This window comes from Mizuhopecten yessoensis, unplaced genomic scaffold (assembly GCF_002113885.1).
Source record: "Mizuhopecten yessoensis strain PY_sf001 unplaced genomic scaffold, ASM211388v2 scaffold8335, whole genome shotgun sequence".
NCBI lineage: Eukaryota > Metazoa > Mollusca > Bivalvia > Pectinida > Pectinidae > Mizuhopecten > Mizuhopecten yessoensis.
In genome coordinates this window covers 601,757-625,145 of record NW_018407496.1, presented here as the reverse complement: position 1 = coordinate 625,145, position 23,389 = coordinate 601,757, and the positions used below count along the sequence as shown (strand labels likewise).

The following is a 23,389-nucleotide window of genomic DNA, read 5'->3' as shown; positions in this document are numbered from 1 at the left end:
TCTACCCAGACTTTCTAACCAAATGAGCTACATGGTCACCAGCTGTCACCAAGTTCAGTATCTCTACAAAGAAATCATGGTGTGGTTTGGTGTTTTATGACCTATTAACAGCTACGGTCATTTAAAGACATGCCACGTTTTGGTGGTGGAAGAAAGTCAAAGTTCCCAGAGAAAAATTACCGACCTCTGGCCAGTATCTGGCAACTGCCCCATGGACATAGGTCTTGAACTGCGACCCAGTGGTGAAGGACTGGTGATCCAGATGCTTAGATGAGAAATCATGGTAGAAATAGAGGTTTGTGTATTTGATTTGAAGACTCTAAAGAGCAGAACAAACTGCAAGCCCAATCATCTGACACTGCATCAAAACAAAATGCATCACATGAAATATGTGCTATAATAAATTATAACAAATGAGTCTGTTCATCCCACATTTTATGATTCAGAAATTCTAAACTCTACCTTACTTACCTTTACAGTGACCTGTGCCCTGCCTTCCTAACTCACCTGTTCATGTACATATACTCCAAGTTTACTTTGATGAGTTACCTCTACAAGTGCCTCTAACATTATAAAGCCTACAAACCATTTCTGTCCAGTTTTATGGCATCTTATATTATATATAACATGATAACTAAGAAGTGGTGTATATCACACTGTGCACACATATTTGGTTCTACCTCTAACAGATGTCAACACGTATCTATAGCAGATGGAGCGATAAATTTTGGATGACATTTCACCAATACCATATATACAGGATGGCATATGTGTACCACAGGATCACTTAGTTGAAGAGAAAGATTGGAACTGTTTTATATCACCAACAAATCTTCACTTACATTATAATTAAATTTTCAAATGTAAATCTCTAACATAAAATTGATCTTATCTTTTCCCTGTTGGAATAAATTGCCAGTGTGACTGGTACACAGTAGGCACTACCTGTAAACACTCTTTGTACAGTAAATACTTATTTTAAGAAATCTTAGGCCAAATAAAATATGTTGCTTGTTTCTGTTACCCTACTTACCCTAAACTTTTTCAGCAATTTTCAAGAAAAGCACTGTTAAGGTGAAGAATACCCACCTACATAAACCTTATAAAAATAGAAAATAAAATTTGTTGCCTACATACCTTAATTTTTTCAACCATGTAACAGGACACAAACATTGTTTTTACTTGGCCTAATGTTGAGTGATTTGAATTAATAGTAGCTTACTGATTTCTGATACAATACATGTATAGTGTAATACATTTTGTATTTCTACAAGGAGTACCCCAGTATAATATGTACATTATAACCAGACATTTAAAAAAACATTTTTAAAAATCTGATTATGTTTTCTAAAGATCAATTACCAATTAGGCATTATTCAATTTAAAAATATGTGAAAATATTTCTTTAAAATGAAATAAATGGCTATAAAATATATAAAGAGTTCACTAGCTACTCAATCTACCAGTACACAACTTTACATGTAACACTTGCAGAGAAAAACTATATTAGATATTCTTCAAGATATTAATTGTCAATTTCAAATATATTTTTCTCAGTTTGCCGAACATTGGCTAATAGACCGACATATCTTACCTCCTTTACAGGACTACAGCACACATTACGTACCCTAAACAGACACTTCCACCCGAACACAGTAACGAGTACATTAGTAACGAATAGAAACCAGAACAGGTCTCCAGTCCACTGACTTATCTTGAAGTAAGTACTTCATTCAAACACTGAATAGATGAACATGCAACAGGCCTTGGGGTGAGATCTGGACTGGAATCTCTGACAGAACAAACGTAGAGGACCTGACAAGCGTTAAAGACAACGGCTCACACTTATGTGTGGATAGTAGCTTCAATAGTTGATCATGATCAATCCTGTTTAGATTTTTTTAATCTCATTGATTCTCATTGACCCTGTGAGAAACAGGTTAGTTGGTTAGCTTGAGACACTATCAAACAAACTTTCGCTAAATATTGAAATACATTAACTCAGTAAGATCTGTAGTTCAAACATTGTAGATAGAATGCATATTTAGATTCAACAAAACCGATTTTCCGAAATTATTAATGCATGCAATTAGACAAGGAAGCTAACCAATCACTGTAAAGCAGTCTAGGAAGCTTCGGCCTCTCAGAGAAAGGATTTTATTATATCAGTGTGAAAACCAGCCAGATATAAATTCAGTCACACTCCATATAAAATGGCCACAATTCAATAAACAGTTCTAGTCCACATAAAAACATTTCAAGTACAAAGTAAACATTGAAACACTCTAACACAATGCCGCAATGGCAGAAATACACACTGGGATAAAGGTTGTGTCAGCACTTATTCTAATTTGGTAAACAAATATATATGAACAACCAAACTGACTTACAGAACTGTAGACATCATGATCAGGTGCATTCAAGGCACAAAGGGTCGTTATGTGCAGTTCATGTTAACCTCACTGAAGGAGGACAAAGCTATCTGCAATGCTTCAGTCAATTAAAGACAGGATTCTTTCTGTGGATTTTTTCATGATTTGACTATTCAAACAATTCCTACTGTGCTTTAGCATATACTGAGATTTTCATTTCCGACAGTTTAAATAAATATTTACCGGAGTCAAACACAAATGTGAAAATCTTTTTGGAATTTAGATGCCTGAAACTTAAAATGTCCAAATAACTTTGTTTTCTTTCCAATATGACCCAGAGGTCACTTCCAATATATACCACTAAATGTATACAGCATGCTCAATCTGTGAACAAAAATTACTTTTCTAGTTTAATTTTTGAAAAAAAAAGTTTATTTGTTAAATATTTTAATAAAATGTACTGAAACATCAAATTAAGGTAACACAGTTGTTATCTATAGTAGATGTATATGTAATATAACTATGGTGATGTATAATGTATCAATTGTAGTATCTTCCAACAAGTCCTGACTCTGTACCTGCTAATGTCAGCCCGTGTAACAGTCCTGTCAGACTGTTTCCTGCCTACCCGCAGTACTTATATAAGTATAATAGTCTGATATTGATTAGTATTAATGCGTTAGTCCCCACGCCTATGTCCATACAGACTAACTAAAACCACATAGTAATAAACTAATAACAACACTGTATTGATTCATATTTAAATTATCCAATGTAAACGTAGCAGTGCTAGACATTTTTACACCGGCCTTCATATGATCCGTCATAAAAGTTTTTAATTTTACAAATGAATTAGTGAAATTGTTCAAATAATTAATCACAGCAATGTATATCTTACCTGCATTTTGTGAAACAATAAGAATTGACAGCCTAAATATTACAAATATACCTGTACGTATATAGACTATCTCAATGAATTCTTACACTTATGACATTAGTAGGAAAATAACATGGTGTAGGTACTTACAGGAAGCTGAGTCGCGAAGGATTCCATCATCATCAAGGTCAAAATCATCACTGTATCCAAGGAACGCCATGGTTACGGTGTCATTAGTGGAGTCAGCAGATTATCATCACTGGATATTGACTGGTCAGCATTTAATCTCTATCATATCCTGTCCCCAGTGACCATTGGTCATTCTGTTATCTGTAATGGAAAATACTGATATAGTCATGAACAATTAATAAATGCCAGTTTCTGTAATTGTCATAGATTAAGGTAAATATCCTTAAAGTTTGATAAATGTTTCAGTGTTCATCACACGATGAAGTAAACATCCTTCAATTTTGATGAACATTTTTCTCGCAATGTTTGTCAATGACTTCCGAAATGAAAAATTAATTGAATATTTTATAAGTACTTTGCACACTGATAAGTGTATTTAAAATTTTAATTGGCATCTTTATATGTTACTTTAGGATAAGTAGTCCATACAAGCTTAATTAGGCTACAGACAGACACCCAGCTGATTACAGTACACAAGCTTAGTTAGGCTACAGACAGACACCCAGCTGATTACAGTATACAAGCTTAATAAGGCTACAACCAGACACCCAGCTGATTACAGTATACAAGCTTAGTTAGGCTACAGACAGACACCCAGCTGATTACACTTACTGTATACAAGCTTAGTTAGGCTACAGACAGACACCCAGCTGATTTCAGTATACAAGGTACCTCTAACTTTGTTGCTAGAAATATATAGTAAAGTTGACTTTGGACAAAATCTTTCCAAAAATTCAATGGATCACCAACAATGTATTAACAGTATGATACAATCATGATTATATAATCAAAATGTCATTTAACAAAATAGCAATACTTCACTATATATGGGTTGTATGGCAATGTACAGTAATATTACATGATTAAGACCATCTACGGTCCCATCTTTTAGAGTGGAAGTCACCAGAAACTAACCTCACCATTTAGATGGCATGTTTCAGATCCCATAATGAAATATTAGCATGGATGGAAAATGACTAGCATGTATACTAGAATACATGACGCTGGTAATAGTATATATCTTGCAGAGACAGTGACAGAGACTCAGATGACCACACACATGTGTGTCTCTCAGTCTACACTATAAATATTCAAATGTAACTATGTAAATTCTATAGATAATGCAAAACGTTTTTGTCGACCAGATCAATAATATGAAGACTGAAGGACAACACACAGAGATGTTCAGCAAGAAGCTAGGATCTCTGGCTTTGCATGTCTGATATTGCTAACAAAGGTCAAGTATTCGTCATGGCCAAGCAGCAGTAGCTAAGTGATGTGGTACATCGTGTGACCATCAGCAGTAGTGATGTGGTACATCGTGTGACCATCAGCGGCCTCATCTAAACAATGTCACACAGTACACTTATAGAATCAGACTCCTTATAAAGACTAGCACCAAACTTAACATCAACTTTGATCTACAGGAAATGACTATTACCAAATCTCAGCCGGTTATACCACTTGTATACCAACCTGAACAATATACAAAAGCTACAGTCTTAAGCTTGGTGTCATAGAATTTGAAGAATTAGCAGCTTTGATCTCTCAGCATAAACCTTGTATAAGTAGTGTATCTATAAACTTAAGATATCCTATTGGAATATAGGTAAATCCAAGTAATATTCCCATCCAAAAACTAAAACATTTGCAAAATGAATATGACTGGTTCAGTAGGTGATTCATGTGTACCAGTAGGTGGGTCCTGTAGACCTGCCCAGGTAAACCCTTCGCTCTATCTGAACCTGTCATTGAAATACACACTTCCCAATATCCTACTGGCATCAGTCCAGTAGTATTGTTCTTGCTAGTGTGGAAATGTAGGGTTATATTCCAGCTATGGTTCAATGACATGCTACCTAATTATAGAGGAATTGGTCGGTTATTCAGTGACAGGAGGTAGAGGTATCAAATAGCTTAACCGTACACAAAGATTTACATTTAGTTTGCATTTACCAGGTAATTTGAAGACTGCAAAAGATAAACACAGCAGAACTTTGCTATGTTGAATTAGCTGGAATTTGGATCATGAAGAAGAACCTTTTGAGACTAAATAGGCATTAACTATATAGAGATGTATTGAAATAAACTACCATGCAACTTAAAAAACAACATTGAATTAAAGGTTTTAAACTATCAAAGTTTCTTATCTATAGATTTCTAGTAACAAATTTAAAATCTCTAGTAAACAAATGTTTATAAATCAATTTAAAATTATTTAAAATATTGCTTTGTTGGACAAGTACAATGATTAGGAAACACTTCCAGAACCTAAAGAAAAATAAATGACAAAAACAAATTAGAAAAAGGTTTCTAGGACTAGGACATACAGCATGCATATGGTTACCACCCTTAACCACATGAAAGCAGAGGTTTCTACAGAAATATCATTGACAACATTCACAAATAAATCTATTTATCTACCCTACAACTACATTATTGGACAGCCCTGTCAGATTCACTTTAGCACACATTCCATAATCCATTTATTTTTTTTATTGATTTCTACCAAAAGAACTCGGAACTATATGCTTCAGAAAGGAATGTTTCATAAATAGGACACCACAGATGTCACAGTGTTAACCTTGGCAAGGAAGATTCAACACCAGACTGAGAAGCTGGCTTCTGAATCACTTTAAAATAAAGCTCTGGCATAACACATGCCCCAACTCACTTGTTATTTTGAATTCAAATTCAACCATAAACAACCCCCTCCCTTTTATCATTTTATGGAAGTTGGTTTTCTAAAATCATTAGAATGTTATTGTTGAGAGTTAAAGAGAGTGGATGTTTCTGAAAATAAATTAATTCTTATGTTCTGTGCATCCCTGAAGACACAAAATTAGCTATTCGATTGGTTTCAGGTCATAAAAACTGACCAATTGCTAGGCTGATATCTGTCCTTTGAAGATTACGGAGGAGCGACACCCAGCTTCAAAGCTGGTCAATTTTACTGTTACGCTGTCTCATGATTCTTTTGCTGTACATCAAAGGATCAAACAGGTCTACATGCACTTATATCATCCACAAGGTGGTGCGCACTGGGCTTTGATTTGTCTTGACATATTCCTGGGTACAGAAAACGTAAGTGAACGTAACCCCTGGAATTTCAAGGAAATAGAAACTTTCTGAAAGTGATTCTACTTCTTTCGCCATCAGTTCCTTTTTTATACATCGCCATGGAGGTCACCCAGGTAGATATTTTATACAAAAACGGCTTATAAATACTGTTCAGTAGCACAAAGAAAATGTAATAATGCTTGGAAATTGCTACCTTTGTCAACATTATGAACCAATTATATGTAAATTGCTTTCCCCCTGTTATGAACCCAAAATCTATGGACACATGAAAGTTTTGTAATTATGCAAATGACCTTAAACATAAAAGTACTTTCAAAACAGAGTAATTAGATATTGATAACTTTTCATTTAAATTGAAAAAGGTACTGGATTTCTTCTGTGAACAAATGTTAATCATATACCATTGGTGCCCTTACCTGAGAAAAAAACGAGATTAAAGACGAAGGTCAGATAATTATTACAGTACTTATACTGCCAACAATAACAGAATCACTTCTTACTGTACAGTGTACTTGAAAGACTTTTGTCCAAAATGAAAAAACAAGGATCATTTTCAGACACAGATTATAAAGATTACTGTCAAAGAATGTCATATATAATCAATGCCTGTGATACCACGGACCATATATATTCCAACAGGTACATCAGTTTGACAGGTATTTCAATGTTGGCCTTCATCTAATCTGTAGACATTTTACATATTTTTTCACTTTGGCAGTTATGATTAATTGAACAAGTAACATTTTTTGGAGAGAAAAAAAACCCAATTGCTGCTAGACAGGCACTTTCTTACCAGAACCAAACGACCGTATGTTATGTTATTCATGTTGAGGGTCAAGGCATCACATACAAAACAAACTTACTCTATGTTAAAATGTTAATGTATTATTCATAACTGATGGATATTCTTTAAGGTTCATCAGCACAAAAAAATGTCATTACAGGCCCAATGGTGTGTTTACATTTAACATTTAAAACATGTTCAACATGTGACAGTTCAGGTATAAAGGGCTCAGCATTCTACAGTTGTGGATATTTTTTTTCTCTTTCTACATTACAAATTACTACAAATTCTAACAGATATGCCAATAAGCATTAAGCAGGCTTTTAATAGCTCAAATTTTGTAATCGATGGTTGGTTTGACAAAATTCTTAAATCTATATAATCCATATTACATATGATTAAGTTTGATAACGTTCTGCCAACATTTTTTTTTTAAAAATTGAGCACATCCGTCCTATGACAATATATCGGGATACGTAGTAGAGAGCGTAAGTGAGCGTAAACCCTGGGTATCAATGCATGGATGTTCTTATTAAGCTCCATGTTATAGGTACTATTGAATTATAAGTGTCTGTATGTGTAGGTCCATTAGCATGTCTGCTGACCTGATCAGGACCCTTCCCTCACGAAAAAGCATGCATCCCCCCAGACAAAACTCGATCTCAATGGCCCTCCTCAATCAGTGTCTGGACTTTCAACACAGCTGACCCCTCAATAAAGATTGTCACCGCACCTATCTGGACTGTCCCCACACCTATCTGGATTGTCATCACACCTATCTGGACTGTCACCACACCTTCCTAGATTGTCACCACACCTATCTGGACTGTCACCACACCTTCCTAGATTATCACCACACCTATATGGACTGTCAGCACACCTATCATTTCACCTATATGGACTGTCATCGCACCTATATGGACTGTCATCGCACCTATATGGACTGTCACCACACCTATATGGAGTGTCCTTTCACCTATATGGACTGTCAACCCACCTATATGGACTGTCACCACACCTATATGGAGTGTCATCGCACCTATATGGACTGTCATCGCACCTATATGGACTGTCCTTTTACCTATATGGACTGTCCTTTTACCTATATGGACTGTCACCACACCTATATGGACTGTCACCACACCTATATGGACTGTCAACACACCTATATGGACTGTCACCACACCTATATGGACTGTCACCACACCTATATGGACTGTCATCATACCTATATGGCCGGTCATCACACCTATATGGACTGTCACCACATATATATGGACTGTCACCACACCTATATAGACTGTCATCACACCTATATGGACTGTCATCACACCTATATGGAGTGTCCTTTCACCTATATGGACTGTCACCACATATATATGGACTGTCAACACACCTATATGGACTGTCACCACACCTATATGGAGGGTCACCACACCTATATGGACTGTCATCACACCTATATGGGGTGTCCTTTCACCTATATGGACTGTCATCGCACCTATAAGGAGTGTCCTTTCACCTTTATGGACTGTCATCACACCTATATGGAGTGTCCTTTCATCTATATGGATTGTCACTACTCCTATATGGACTGTCACCACACCTATATGGACTGTCAACACACCTATATGGACTGTCACCACACCTATATGTAGTGTCACCACACCTATATGGACTGTCATCACACCTATATGGGGTGTCCTTTCACCTATATGGACTGTCATCGCACCTATAAGGAGTGTCCTTTCACCTTTATGGACTGTCATCACACCTATATGGAGTGTCCTTTCATCTATATGGATTGTCACTACACCTATATGGACTGTCACCACACCTATATGGAGGGTCATCACACCTATATGGAGGGTCCTTTCACCTACATGGATTTTCACTACACCTATGTAGATTTTGTTTTTAGAGATGTCCAATTATTTCTATTATAAGATAAGATTAACTCCTTTCACCTTTATGGACTGTCATCACACCTATATGGAGTGTCCTTTCATCTATATGGATTGTCACTACTCCTATATGGACTGTCACCACACCTATATGGACTGTCCCCACACCTATATGGACTGTCATCACACCTATATGGGGTGTCCTTTCACCTATATGGACTGTCATCGCACCTATAAGGAGTGTCCTTTCACCTTTATGGACTGTCATCACTCCTATATGGAGTGTCCTTTCACCTATATGGACTGTCACCACATATATATGGACTGTCACCACACCTATATGGACTGTCCTTTCACCTATAAGGATTGTCACTACACCTATATGGACTGTCACCACACCTATATGGAGGGTCACCACACCTATATGGACTGTCATCACACCTATATGGACTGTCACCACACCTATAGGGACTGTCACCACACCTATATGGACTGTCACCACCCCTATATGGACTGTCACCACACCTATATGGACTGTCACAACACCTATATGGACTGTCATCACACCTATATGGAGTGTCCTTTCATCTATATGGATTGTCACTACACCTATATGGACTGTCACAACACCTATATGGACTGTCATCACACCTATATGGACTGTCCTTTCACCTATCTTGACTGTCACTATACCTATGTAGATTTTGTTTTTAGAGATGTCCAATTATTTCTATTATAAGATAAGATTAACTCCTTTCACCTTTATGGACTGTCATCACACCTATATGGAGTGTCCTTTCATCTATATGGATTGTCACTACACCTATATGGACTGTCACAACACCTATATGGACTGTCCTTTCACCTATAAGGACTGTCACTACACCTATATGGACTGTCACCACACCTATATGGAGTGTCCTTTCACCTATATGGATTGTCACTTCCCCTATATGGAGTGTCCTTTCACCTATATAGATTGTCACCACATATATATGGACTGTCACCACACCTATATGGACTGTCCTTTCACCTATCTTGACTGTCACCACACATACATGGACTGTCATCACACCTATATGGACTGTCCTTTCACCTATCTTGACTGTCACTATACCTATGTAGATTTTGTTTTTAGAGATGTCCAATTATTTCTATTATAAGATAAGATTAACATAATAACAAGAACTACCGATGCATGTGCCTGCAGATTTAGGCTTTTCAAAGACACAATAATAAAACATTTGTAATTAATTCCAGTAATTTTTTTGAACATCAAATCACTCTGCCAGTGTAAGCATGCAATTCTATGCAAATTTTCTTCAGTTCCCGGGTGTAAATAGCGTACATTATACATGGAAGTATCATTGATGAAGAGAGGTAAGTGTGTAAAATGAACCAAGAATATATTTACCTGATTAATGGATCTATATTCCAATCACTGTCTGCAACCACACTGATCAATGATATCCGAAGTGTGTAGTGAACGTGCCCAACCACACTGATCAATGATATCCGAAGTGTGTAGTGAACGTGCCCAACCACACTGATCAATGATATCCAAAGTGTGTAGTGAACGTGCCCAATCACATGACTTAATTTGTATAAACATTCACAAACATTACTAGGCTAGTTTTACTATAGCCAACCTTTCGTATATACAAACTCTTGATTTGATACAATGCCAAAAATTTCATTTCACGATTATCAAAATAAACATGCAGGTACGCCTCCTAAAGAGTTCAACAGGCATTTATGGGTATGGCACTTTTGCTATGTTATCAGGTAATAGGAACATACTAAATTGACACATGGGAAATACCTTGACCATGAATACCACATGTGTGAGCTAGGGAGTACTCAGTGCAAAGGTGGCAAACATAGGTTCTGATCTGGTAATAAAAGTTGATAAATATAATCAATTTGAAAATTAAGGTATAAAAATAATCCTCGAATCAGCCAGAATCAGTTTTACTTCCCTGTCAATATATCTACTGTTTTTGTTGTAATATTTGATTGACAACAAGATGAAACAATGTTGTATTGCAACAATGTAAAATTTAAATGATTGTTTCAAATAGTGATGTATAGTCCTTATTAGTAAATGAAATACTATCTCGTAGAAAATTTAATCTGATCTTCCCCTTTCTCTATTGATACAGTGAACAATCCCTTTTCTGACAAAAAAGACATGAACCGTTAGTGGGCACGTAAAGACAAAGCCTTTGTACTAAGTCAGGATTGAAGACACATTGGCAAAAGGGCAAAACAAATGCAAATTAATGTTTTGAAAACAACTACAATAAGTATAATAACAAAATCCTGACTTTTAAAATACCAAAAGCACATGTTTTGAAGGAAAATTGTTAGATGTATCAGATTATCTACAAATCGATTTATTAAAGAGAGAAAAAAGAAATAAAACATATACATGTACTGTAAACATATGAAACTTAAAGCTTAATGGAACTGGAAATTAATAAACTCACAGTAATGTGTATTACTATATTATATGTACAGTATATATATGATATACTTGTAAAACTATATAGGACATGCTGTGGAATTAAAATATCAGCCAAACCTTAAGCAGATATTTAGCATTAGGCCTGTATACATGTGTGTATTACAGGTCTTGTTTTCGTGTATAGGCATGCACAATTGAGACACAGGTAGGGGAATATCTACTGACAATGACACGACCATGGATCTAATACCTACAACAAACACAACCGTCTTATCAAAACGCCAGACATCATTACTTAAATTCCACATGGTGCATTTTTTCCTTACTTATTTTTATAAGAAAACAAATTTTAATTGACAATCGAGTTATAATTAAACTCATGTCGTTTTCTCCGTTAATGTTTAATGCTGTGTTGGCAGTTAATTCGACAATCATTTAATGCTTTTCGAAAGTCGAAATATGAGTCCGAATAAAAAAGCATTCTTGATCTGTAAAACAAAGAATGGATACACAACGTATACCCTAGACAGGTTACCACAGAAACCGCGTCGCTTTCCTAGATACGAGCAAAGATAGCAAGGTGCCCGTCAGTTATATACGGCAAAGTCCGATGCATTTCGAAGAATCGTATGTATACAAATATGAGATAAATAAGAAAAATATAAAAATTGAGATGGAAAATACCTTACCTGTGCACACTATAAGCCTTATATCCATGCAATAAATATTTCATATCAAATATCCGGCTCAAAACACCACTGACAGATGTCTCGAAATGTGTACGAGTCGATTCGCCTCGGTGAACATGTGCGGTTATTATAAAATTAGGAACGCAAATACTGCCTATTAAACGGAGCGAAGGACAGCAATATAACAATTTTAGTTTCCGGGAGGCGATGATGATTCAAGATGCCAGAGGTTTTACTTTATGATTAATTTTTTTAGTTCAGATTTGCCGTTGTCAGATCGTGGTAATGAAGTAACACATTAGCATTCTCCAGATTTATCAGTTACAACACATAAATGATACTTTATTACAAAGGTGCTCAAATTAATTACGTTGATTTATTTAAAGTTATCAAGAAAACATTAACTATTATTACGACAAACATATATATAAAATAACAATAAAATATTATAATATTGAATGTAGCGGGAGATAATCACAGATGATATATTGATAAAAAAAATAGTTAAATCTTATGACCATAAAAATTAATTCAGTAATATCATTCAAATCCCATTCCTACAAAGCTCCCCTTCCACCGCGACATGACACTTTAGGATTAACTGGCCTACATTTAATTGAGGGTAATGACTTGTGTTTGGTGGAAGCAACATTGGTTTTGTAGAAAAATCATATACAAATACTACACATCTTATCCAATTACAAACCTATCAGATCTCCTAAGGATGGAATAACTTACCCAGACCCCAAAACCAAAGCTCATCTCCTGAACCACCAGTTTCACTCAGTATTTACTCAAGAACAGCTATCTAATTTTCCTAACCTTGGTCCCTCCCCATACCAAAGTATGCCAGACATTACTGTTGGTGAGACAGATGTCTTTAAACTTCTATCTGATCTACAGTCTCACACGGTCCTGATGATGTACCGGCGAAAATTCTTGAATGGCAAGGGAAATAACTCCTGCATTAACAAAAATATTTCGATCATCCCTGAACATGAGCACTGTTGCGAGGCAAATATAATCCCTTTATATAAGAAAGTCGATAAACTTCCATCCTGTTTTCCTTAACATCCATATCATGTAAACTCCTCGAACATATCATTCACAGTAGCATCACGAAACACCTAGACAGGAACAATATTCTAACAAATGTTCAACATGGTTTTCGTTCTAAGCACTCTACCGAAACTCAACTTATTTTAACTATTGATGACTTAGCCAGAAACATAGATAAAAACAAACAGACAGATATTGCACTTTTAGATTTCTTAAAGGCCTTTGACAAAGTTCCCCATCAAAGGCTACTATCTAAACTTACTTATTGTGGCATAAATAGCCAAACATGTATTTGGATATATCTCAGTTTTTGAATTCTAGATCCCAGAAAGTCTTGCTAAATGGAACAGAATCGGATAACTGCCTGTCCTCTCGGGGCTCCCTCTCGGGACAGTCCTCGGCCCTCTCCTATTTTTGTGTACATAAATAATATTGTCGACTCAGTTTCATGTAATATAAAACTACATGCTGATGACTGTCTATTATATACACAAATAGACTCTATTGAAGACTGTGCTAAGTTGAACAATGACCTTAAGTCTTTAGCAAAATGGGAAGAAAAGTGGCAAATGAAGTTTATCACCAGTAAATGTTCTATTATTAACGTATCGTAAAAAAGAAACACCATTAATTATATTCATACCCTTCATAATCAGATTTTAGAAAATGTAGATACTAACAAATATCTTGTGTCACTTTCAGTTCAGACCTAACTTGGGGCAAACACATTCAATCAGCGACCAACAAGGCCAATAAGACCTTGGGCTTCCTACCTTCGAAAGAAATCTTTATGTACTAGGAAAGTTAAATCACAGGCATACACTACTCTTGTAAGACCAGTTTTAGAATATGCCTCAACTTGTTGGGACCTCTATTCCATCAACCACATACAACAATTAGACAATGGTCAACGTAGAGCAGTGAGATACACTTTTAATGAGTACAGGTCTGGAGATCCAGGCTGTATTACAACCATGATGAAATCATTAGATTGGGAATCTTTATCACAAAGAAGGGCAAAAGTTAGATTGTCAATGCTATATAAGATCTCGCATAACATCGTTAACATTAACCCATCATCATAGTTGGACATCAGGTGACAGACGAACAAGGGGGGCACATAAAATAAACACAATATCTACCGCAAAAGACGCCTACAAATTCTCTGTTTTCCCATGCAAGAACTATTATCACCTGGAACTCATTACTAATTTTGCATCCTCGTTATGTACATAGTTTTAATATAATACCTAAAAATTACAAAAATATATTCTTTGAAATGCCACCTCCTAGGGTCAATTGCACTCGAACCTTGGAGTTCTAATCCTTGTAATGGAAGAAGAAATATTTTGCTTTTTAGATTACCTAGTATGTTAATTATAATATCCGACAATTAATAAGTCCACAAAGTCCAATTCCTGATAATTTCTTGTCTGAGATGTTTAATATTTTCAGTATGGTATACCAGTATTTAAAGGGACTAATGAAAGAAGTGTTATTTTTTGATAATGCAACATTTCGGCATCTTCTACATTGTTTTAGTTTGCCTTTCATGTCTGCAGTTTCCCAAAATACATGAAAAAATATTAGATATTGCCTTTTGCTTAAGGGATCTTGTTCTGAAAAAATCCTACATCTGAATAATTCTTCGAATTCGTTTTGAAAATAACACTTTTTTTAGTTTCCATACATATACACGGGCAAGCACTTTTAAAAATCCCACGAGCTGTGGATTCTTTGAGCATTTTTTTGTTTAAATCGACAGGAATACTCCTCTCTTTTTATATACCGGAGCTATACCACTTACCGTCATTTTTGATGTATATACCTCAACACATATATTTCCATTAGTTTGAAATGCATCAAAGTTCCCAGAAATATTGGATCGAAATGGATATTTTGTATTGGTTAGTTTCAATTTGGCTTTCGATCAGTTTCCATATCATGGACACATATTTAATTCAACTTTATGGAAAACATGAATCACAGTTAAAATTAAACACAAGTATCGAAATGAAATTTAAACATGATATATAGAGGATAAACAATATAACCAGATATACACTGAAACTTCATTACTAACTATTACATTGATTGCCAGAAACATCTCCGACGTGTAAGAAGTGCCCTTTAAAGATTTTATTGCGCGCTAAAAGTTTCCCTTTTTCTGGTAAGCGCCATGCCCTTTTCAAGTTCTAGCTTGAACACTGCATAAGTGAAAAAGGAAAAGAAGTAGTAAGTGAAACCAGTTTACCAGTTACTGTTGTGATCACCTCATATTACATAATCTTATGTGGTGACGCAATCGGAGATCACATCCGGGATAGCAGGGGGAGAGCCATCGGATGCGTTTTGTGGTTTAATCTCATTACAAGTGGTATAGTATTGCGGTACGGTGTATATGACGTTTCCGAAGAGGATGAGGGTTTCAGTTCCGGATGCAGTCTACTTGTCATGTTGTGGATTAATTTCTTTAAACATAAACAAGCTATAAAATATCCAATTAGTTGTGTGTACCTATTGCATATTTTCTGTAGCCAGACATGTGCAAATCACGCATTTGAAAGTAAACATTATGTATTTTGTACAGTTAGAAAAAATACACAGTTTTAATCTATTTCAAGTATACTAAATTTGATGATGGGTAAATGATATGTTATTCATTTAACATTAATTGTTTCTTTTTCATAATACACTTCCCCATACATTATGTAATATTACAAGACATCGCTCACTAATTAAAAAATCTAGCATAACGTTTTAAAATGAACACAAATTACTTTTTTATAGACTTTTCGTAAGTGAAACGCGCAATTATGACCGACACATGTTGTAATTTATATATTACGTCATCAATTAACGCTCTGTAATGTTAGGTAAAACTTGTACCAGAATGTTTAAGAATTCTAATTGAATTTGTCAATTTTCTGAGGATGTGTTTTAATTATTTCAATGTTGCTAAATTGAGTGAGGCAATATTGTATCTGAGAATGGGACACAATACGAATAAAATAACTGGGAGAGGGGCGTAAATAGTTATTTCTCCGCTTATCGCCTAATTGATGGCACATTGGTTCAGGGGAAACAACTCTTATCAACTATGCATACTTGGGGCGCATTTTGATACTTCCTAATAATACGTGACTTCCGTTACCTATTGATATGAGAAAACAATTTGCAGACTTTATATTGTAATGTATTATTTAAAATAATAAATAGGCCTAACTTAGAGATCTGATTTTGACAGTTTTTATTGGAAATTTAACGTAGTAATGTATATAGTCTATAGCTTCCAACTAGGACTTTGATTTTGTACGTAAAACATTTTCATTATATTTCCACGGAATTAGGTTATTGTTATCTAAGTCCGTGATATTTCTAACAAGTTAACATGGCCCAGGGAGAATATTTCCATTAGGTATTATCACGGTCTTATATTTATTATTTAGATTATATCCAATTAACGTTATGTGGCATTAGAAATTAGAATCTATTTATTTTGGGTGCATGTCGAATTTGCCTGCACTAACGTTAATCTTTGTTTATTTCTGTATTTCTAAATAAAAGATACTATTTAGTGTCGTTATACTGTATGTCTTATTATTTCATAATAGTGTATTTCGTAACACACTTGGTATAAGATGTGTAACTCGGTGAGGCTGACGGGTGTCACATGACTTAATTGCGAAATGTATAGTATGGTTATTGACCAATCATCGTAGAGCTACACATTAACCCCGAATCCAAATAAACACAGAACTGAGGAGGAAAGTGGGCTGGTCTCCAATATTGGAGATTTCGCTTAAAAATGGGGTTTGAAACATGTGGTCCGAACGAAGTGATGGTTGTTTCGGGTGAGTAGAATGTGTTTCACAATAAGATGCCGTATTAAATTCCATTGCATGCAAGATCGCGGTCAAATTCTTGTCCCAGATCCTAACACTGAACTCCGGAAGATTGATCTTCCAAAAGTATAAATTATCATAAATATCTGTCATATTTCAAGCAATCATTTACACTAGGATCCTTTCTTATGCATTGCCTGAATTATTATCATATAAGTGTGAGAATCGTTTTGCATTAATACCCCAAAAATGCGTTGATAAACGAAAACATGAAAGTGCATCTCCGGCCGGATGTTTGCAACAAATGGCTGCAGCTAACCCCATGGGACTGGATAATGTTTGCATGGAGTTATGTTGGTGAACGTACAATCGACTGCATTCCAAATAATGTCGGCTATCATTCCACGAACAGCTTTTTGTTTATCGAAAGTTCAAGTGTTTAGAACTAGTTCAATGTTTGTGTTTAATTCGAAACAAGATCACCCAAGATAGTCGTAAACACATTCACTCATGCGTGAAATAAATTGTTTGGGGAGTTGGCTTCGGCCATGCCTAACATTCCTTATAATGTATCTCCTTACACATGTGTTGGTTAGAACGTAAAGCATTTGACCTGTCATATTCCGATTGCAATCTCAAAGGGTTAATAATTTTTGTTTAAAAATCTTCCTAGAAATAAATGTCAATTGTGTCTTAATTTAGATTTTTTTTCAACATATGAATTGATTTTCACCACTGAAACTGGAGCTAATTTTATAAAATATATAGGCCTATATAACCCCAACTTGCCTAGCTAAGGCTGTGACCAGAGTTTGAAATTTCATGTTTTCAATGGTGTAATTTTCATCTATGTATGCAGATGTTTTAAGTACACACAACATATATATATGTGTAAGCAAACTACATAAATGTACATTCACTATCAGTTTACTCAAATTGAAATACCAATTAATCCAGTTTAGGTTATATTACCATAATATATTGGTATCAAATAGATTAACAGAATAATTGGTGGATAGCTTTAACTTGATTGTAGCTTGAATATTCATTATTGAATATTTAGGTAATTTTGTTCAGGCATAATACTGTATATATGTGCTGGTTGGAGATAAAGTTCTCAATTATCTGACAATACTCCTATATCTGACATGGTGAGATCGGAACTGAGCTTTCCCCATTACTACATACATTTTCACTTCCTCACCCCAGATGTTTTAAAACATCCTCCAAATTTATTTCAGTCGTCAATTGATGCATGGATAACATTTAAGAGTACTTAAATCAGTGATTGTATGGTGGCAAGTTGGTGTCAGGATTCATGGTTATTCGATTATCATCATATATGAAATTATGTGAACAATTGCTGTAATGATTTTTGTGAATCAATTATGTAAATTGATGGGGAAAACTACACAACTCACTGCGTAGTTCATTAAATTGATTTTTAGGTCACCTGAGCTTTAGCTCAAGTGACCTATTGCTATCCGTTTTCGTCCGTCGTCGTCCGTCGTCCGTTAACATTTTACATTTCAAACTTAAAGTCAAGTTCTGCTGGGCCGATTGAACTGAAAGTTGGTAGGAATGATCGCCTCATGGTCCTGACAAAGTGTTGTTATTTTTCGGGTCGATCAGAAATCCAATATGGCCGCCACGGCCGCCATTTTGAAAACCTATTTCAAACTTAAAGTCAAGTTCTGCTGGACCGATTGAACTGAAAGTTGGTAGGAATGATCGCCTCATGGTCCTGACAAAGTGTTGTTATTTTTCGGGTCGATCAGAAATCCAATATGGCCGCCACGGCTGCCATTTTGAAAAACTATTTCAAACTTAAAGTAAAGTTCTACTTGGCCGATTGAACTGAAACTTTGTAGGAATGATCGAATCATGGTCCTGACAAAGTGTTGTTATTTTTCGGGTCAATCAGAAATACAATTTGGCTGCCATGGCCGCTATTTTGTAAATACCTATTTCAAACTTAAAAACAAGTTCTAATAGGCCGATCTCATTTAAAATCGGTCTAGGAAAGATCAGCTCATGGTCCTGACAAAGTTAAGTTAACATTATACTTAACTATTTTTTACTCAAATTGGTACATATTTCAACAACAAAAATAAATACTGTAGGACTCAGGTGACCGTTAAGGCCCATGGGCCTCTTGGTTTTTTTTTACAAAAATCTTTTGAAACCAATAATTAATCAGATTGTTCATGGTTTAACAGCACATGAACATATTAAGGACATTTAGAGGAACTACACAGGAAAATAAAATGGTAGTGTGCCATGTAGTCCGTGACCAAGGGAGGTGAATTAAAAAAGACAGAGGTAGAGTAGAATGGAAATCATGTAGAGTAGACCATATTGGGGGCATCTTACACCGTGTATTAGTTTTGTTAGGCAACCCCCCCAGCCCTCTAGATCTGTGTGAGTTAACAGTGGAGACACAAAATATAGCCAGCCCATGTGTCTGTAGGATAAGAGCTAAATATACAGGACAACCTATTGCTTTATTAATGCTACATGTATTTATGTTTCACAGGATGCTGCCATTCCAGATCCCTGTTTATCCCTGGAGGGCGTGTCTTTGTATGGCCTGTCATACAGCACCTGCAAAGGTCAGTGTCACTAAATATATATCCACCCCTATATGTGTCTGTAAGATAAGAGCAACATATAATAAATTTGATGTCAATGTATATATATATATATCACTGTTGGAATTACTTCTTTGCCCCATATATATCATATAAATACATTTGTGCGTTCACCTGTTTTACCTCACCTGGTCCGAAGGACCATGGTGAGATTATGCAATATGGCAGCTACCGTCATCCGTCCGTCAACTTTTCTTTTAAACCGCTACTAGTCCTGAACGGCTAAGTAGATTTTGACTAAATTTGGTCTGTAGCATCCTATAAAATCCTTCTACTAGCTACTAGATTTACAGGATTTTTGTCAAATTGCATATAAATATAACCCCTGTCTAACCATGTAATACATGTACACTACCAGCAACATCTAGCTATTCCAACTTCAATTTTACTAACATTTCCAGGTGAGCGATACAGACCCTGTTATAAGGTTGCGCTCTAAAAATGTTTTGAAAAAATATTTAACAAAATGGTCTCATGAACTGATGTGATGAAACAAGTGTAGTTTTATAGTAGAATTTATGACTACTTTGAAAAAGGAAAGTTTTGTAATTAGAAATAGGAGTTTAAATTCATGAATAAAAATTGAAATGTTTTGGAGACTTATTGCATATTTCTATCGCAGTTATTAAAAGAAATGATTTGTGCATAGTGCCAGTAGCCAGCTCTTGTTAGATGATCATATGCATTTCTAGAATTCTTATTTTCCTAATATTTACTTTGTGATCAATTTATGAAGTCCTGCTTTATTTTCTAAACTGCCTGAAGACATAAAATATTTCTCTTTCTCTGGATAATAATTATTTTTGCCACATGGACTCCCTCTGACTATATTAAATAGCTATTTATTTTAGATGAGGATGTATTTAAACTTAACTTAATGATTAACACTTAATGATTAAAATGCATACATGTATGTCTGCTGTTATGTAATACTTTTTTCTGTCTTCCTCCTGAAATTCCTAAGAATGGCCCTCAATACGTTGACCCTGTCCATAGAGAGCCCCATGGTATACACTAAAGAGGGTGTGGCCATTTCAGTCACTGGTATTGCACAAGTAAGTGCAGTTGACAGTTGTCTGTCCTTGGATATCCTCCCGTTATTAGACACTTGCTTTCCTTGAGCATGATTAGCAGCAACAGGGGTGTAAACATCTTGTCAAAATCAAATCTCATCCAGTCCTACTAGCTAGGTCTGGTGGCTATATATCATACCTGGCAGATTTGTATTAGAGGTATGTGAAAATCGAAGCCACTGATGATACAATATATAAGCCTGTAGCTGTCAGTTGACAAACCATTTACACCTCTCTCTTCAGTTACATATTGTGCCATTGCTTTTTTCATGACTTTTTTTTGTTTTATTTAACTGATGTTTGGTGCTTTAACCTGCTTGGTAAGTTTGAACAGGTTCATGGTAAAACAATTGTTTTTGTCACTGATCAATGACAGTTCACTCAAAATTTCTACAATCTCAAAGTTAACATTATTTCACCCATAATGCTAAAATCACTTCAAAAATATTCCAGTAACCTGTTCAACAAAAAAGCCAATAACATCAGCTTTTTGTTTCAGTTGCTGCCTATCCTTGGTTTTGTGAATTTTGGCAGTTATAGCCATTTATTTTAAATGATTTCTTTGGCTAAGTGTCTAGGGTTTATTTCAGACTGACCCTAAACACCATGGATATCCAGGTAGATAGTTCCAATGTATACACACAGCTCGGTGTAGCTATTTCTGTGACAGGAATCGCACAGGTAAGCCTCAAGTCTATTGGACTGCTCATTATCTTACTCCTAAATCCCTATTTTGCTATCTTTTCTTGCTAAAAAATACAAATTCGTGTCCATGATGTTCAGAAACAATCTAGCTATAGATATACTTACAGTCACGTGGAGAACAAAAAACAATCTAGCTATAGATATACTTACACTCACCTGGAGAACAAAAACACAATCTAGCTATAGATATACTTACAGTCACGTGGAGAACAAAAAACAATCTAGCTATATATTTACTAACAGTCACCTGGAGAACAAAAAACTATCTAGCTATAGATATACTTACAGTCAGGTGGAGAACAAAAAACAATCTAGCTTTAGATAAACTTACAGTCACATGGAGAACAAAAAACAATCTAGCTTTAGATAAACTTACAGTCACATGGAGAACAAAAAACAATCTAGCTTTAGATAAACTTACAGTCACATGGAGAACAAAAAACAATCTAGCTATATATAAACTAACAGTTACCTAGAGAACAAAACACAATCTGTAGCTTTAGATATACTAACAGTCACCTGGAAAACAAAAAACAATCTAGCTATAGATATACCAACAGTCACCTGGAGAGATGTTCAGAAACAATCTAGCTATAGATATACCAACAGTCACCTGGAGAACAAAAAACAATGTGTAGCTATAGATATACTTACAGTCACGTGGAGAACAAAAAACAATCTAGCTTTAGATAAACTTACAGTCACATGGAGAACAAAAAACAATCTAGCTTTAGATAAACTTACAGTCACATGGAGAACAAAAAACAATCTAGCTATATATAAACTAACAGTTACCTAGAGAACAAAACACAATCTGTAGCTATAGATTTACTAACAGTCACCTGGAGAACAAACAACAATCTAGCTATAGATATACCAACAGTCACCTGGAGAACAAAAACCCAATCTAGCTATAGATATACCAACAGTCACCTGGAGAGATGTTCAGAAACAATCTAGCTATAGATATACCAACAGTCACCTGGAGAACAAAACCACAATCTAGCTATAGATATACTAACAGCCACCTGAGAACAAACAACAATCTAGCTATAGATATACTTCCCACTCACCTGGAGAACAAAAACACAATCTAGATATAGATATACTAACAGTCACCTGGAGAACAAACAACAATCTAGCTATATATATACTAACAGTTACCTAGAGAACAAACAACAATCTGTAGCTATAGATTTACTAACAGTTACCTAGAGAACAAAAAACAATCTATCTATATATATACTAACAGTTACCTAGAGAACAAAACACAATCTGTAGCTATAGATTTACTAACAGTTACCTAGAGAACAAAAAACAATCTATCTATATATATACTAACAGTTACCTAGAGAACAAAACACAATCTGTAGCTATAGATATACTTACAGTCACCTGGAGAATAAAAAACAATCTGTAGCTATAGATTTACTAACAGTCACCTAGAGAACAAAAAACAATCTGTAGCTTTAGATATACTAACAGGCACCTGGAGAACAAAAAACAATCTAGCTATAGATATACTTACAGTCACCTTGAGAACAAAAACACAATCTAGCTATAGATATACTAACAGTCACCTAGAGAACAAAACACAATCTGTAGCTTTAGATATACTAACAGTCACCTGGAGAACAAAAAACAATCTAGCTATAGATATACTAACAGTCACCTGGAGAACAAAAAACAATCT

The 23,389-nt window shown here is 35.3% G+C and overlaps 3 protein-coding genes across 7 annotated transcripts in view; 1 reads left to right on the top strand and 2 right to left on the bottom strand.

Annotated features, from left to right (window-relative positions):
- LOC110455627 overlaps nucleotides 1-13,157 on the bottom strand; it is a 66,664-nt gene extending 53,507 nt beyond the window's left edge. The window contains exons 1-2 of one of the 3 annotated variants that reach the window (XM_021505853.1): nucleotides 13,102-13,157; nucleotides 3,400-3,579 (exon numbers count right to left, since the gene is read on the bottom strand). In XM_021505853.1, the coding sequence (XP_021361528.1) occupies nucleotides 3,400-3,469 (70 nt within the window). In that variant the 5' untranslated portion in view covers nucleotides 3,470-3,579; nucleotides 13,102-13,157. Of the gene's footprint in view, nucleotides 1-3,399; nucleotides 3,580-10,621; nucleotides 10,792-12,363; nucleotides 12,475-13,101 lie in introns of those variants that run through there. The other 2 variants (XM_021505851.1, XM_021505852.1) reach the window with 2 other exon arrangements.
- LOC110455620 lies at nucleotides 8,146-9,156 on the bottom strand. Its single transcript, XM_021505831.1, has one exon. The coding sequence runs from the start codon at nucleotides 9,154-9,156 to the stop codon at nucleotides 8,146-8,148; it is 1,011 nt and encodes a 336-aa protein (XP_021361506.1).
- Nucleotides 13,158-17,134: 3,977 nt separating the features above from the next.
- LOC110455635 (flotillin-1-like) overlaps nucleotides 17,135-23,389 on the top strand; it is a 31,121-nt gene continuing 24,866 nt past the window's right edge. For 2 of the 3 annotated variants that reach the window (XM_021505879.1, XM_021505880.1), the window contains exons 1-3: nucleotides 17,135-17,276; nucleotides 19,804-19,879; nucleotides 21,582-21,672. In XM_021505879.1, coding sequence (XP_021361554.1) covers nucleotides 17,231-17,276; nucleotides 19,804-19,879; nucleotides 21,582-21,672 — 213 coding nt within the window. In that variant the 5' untranslated portion in view covers nucleotides 17,135-17,230. Of the gene's footprint in view, nucleotides 17,277-19,803; nucleotides 19,880-20,882; nucleotides 20,974-21,581; nucleotides 21,673-23,389 lie in introns of all 3 variants that reach the window. The other variant, XM_021505881.1, reaches the window with a different exon arrangement.

Excerpts from the sequence above, each read along its gene's own strand:
- LOC110455620 (XM_021505831.1), bottom strand. The coding sequence starts at position 9,156 with ATGACCCTCCATATAGGTGTGGTGACAGTCCATATAGGTGTAGTGACA.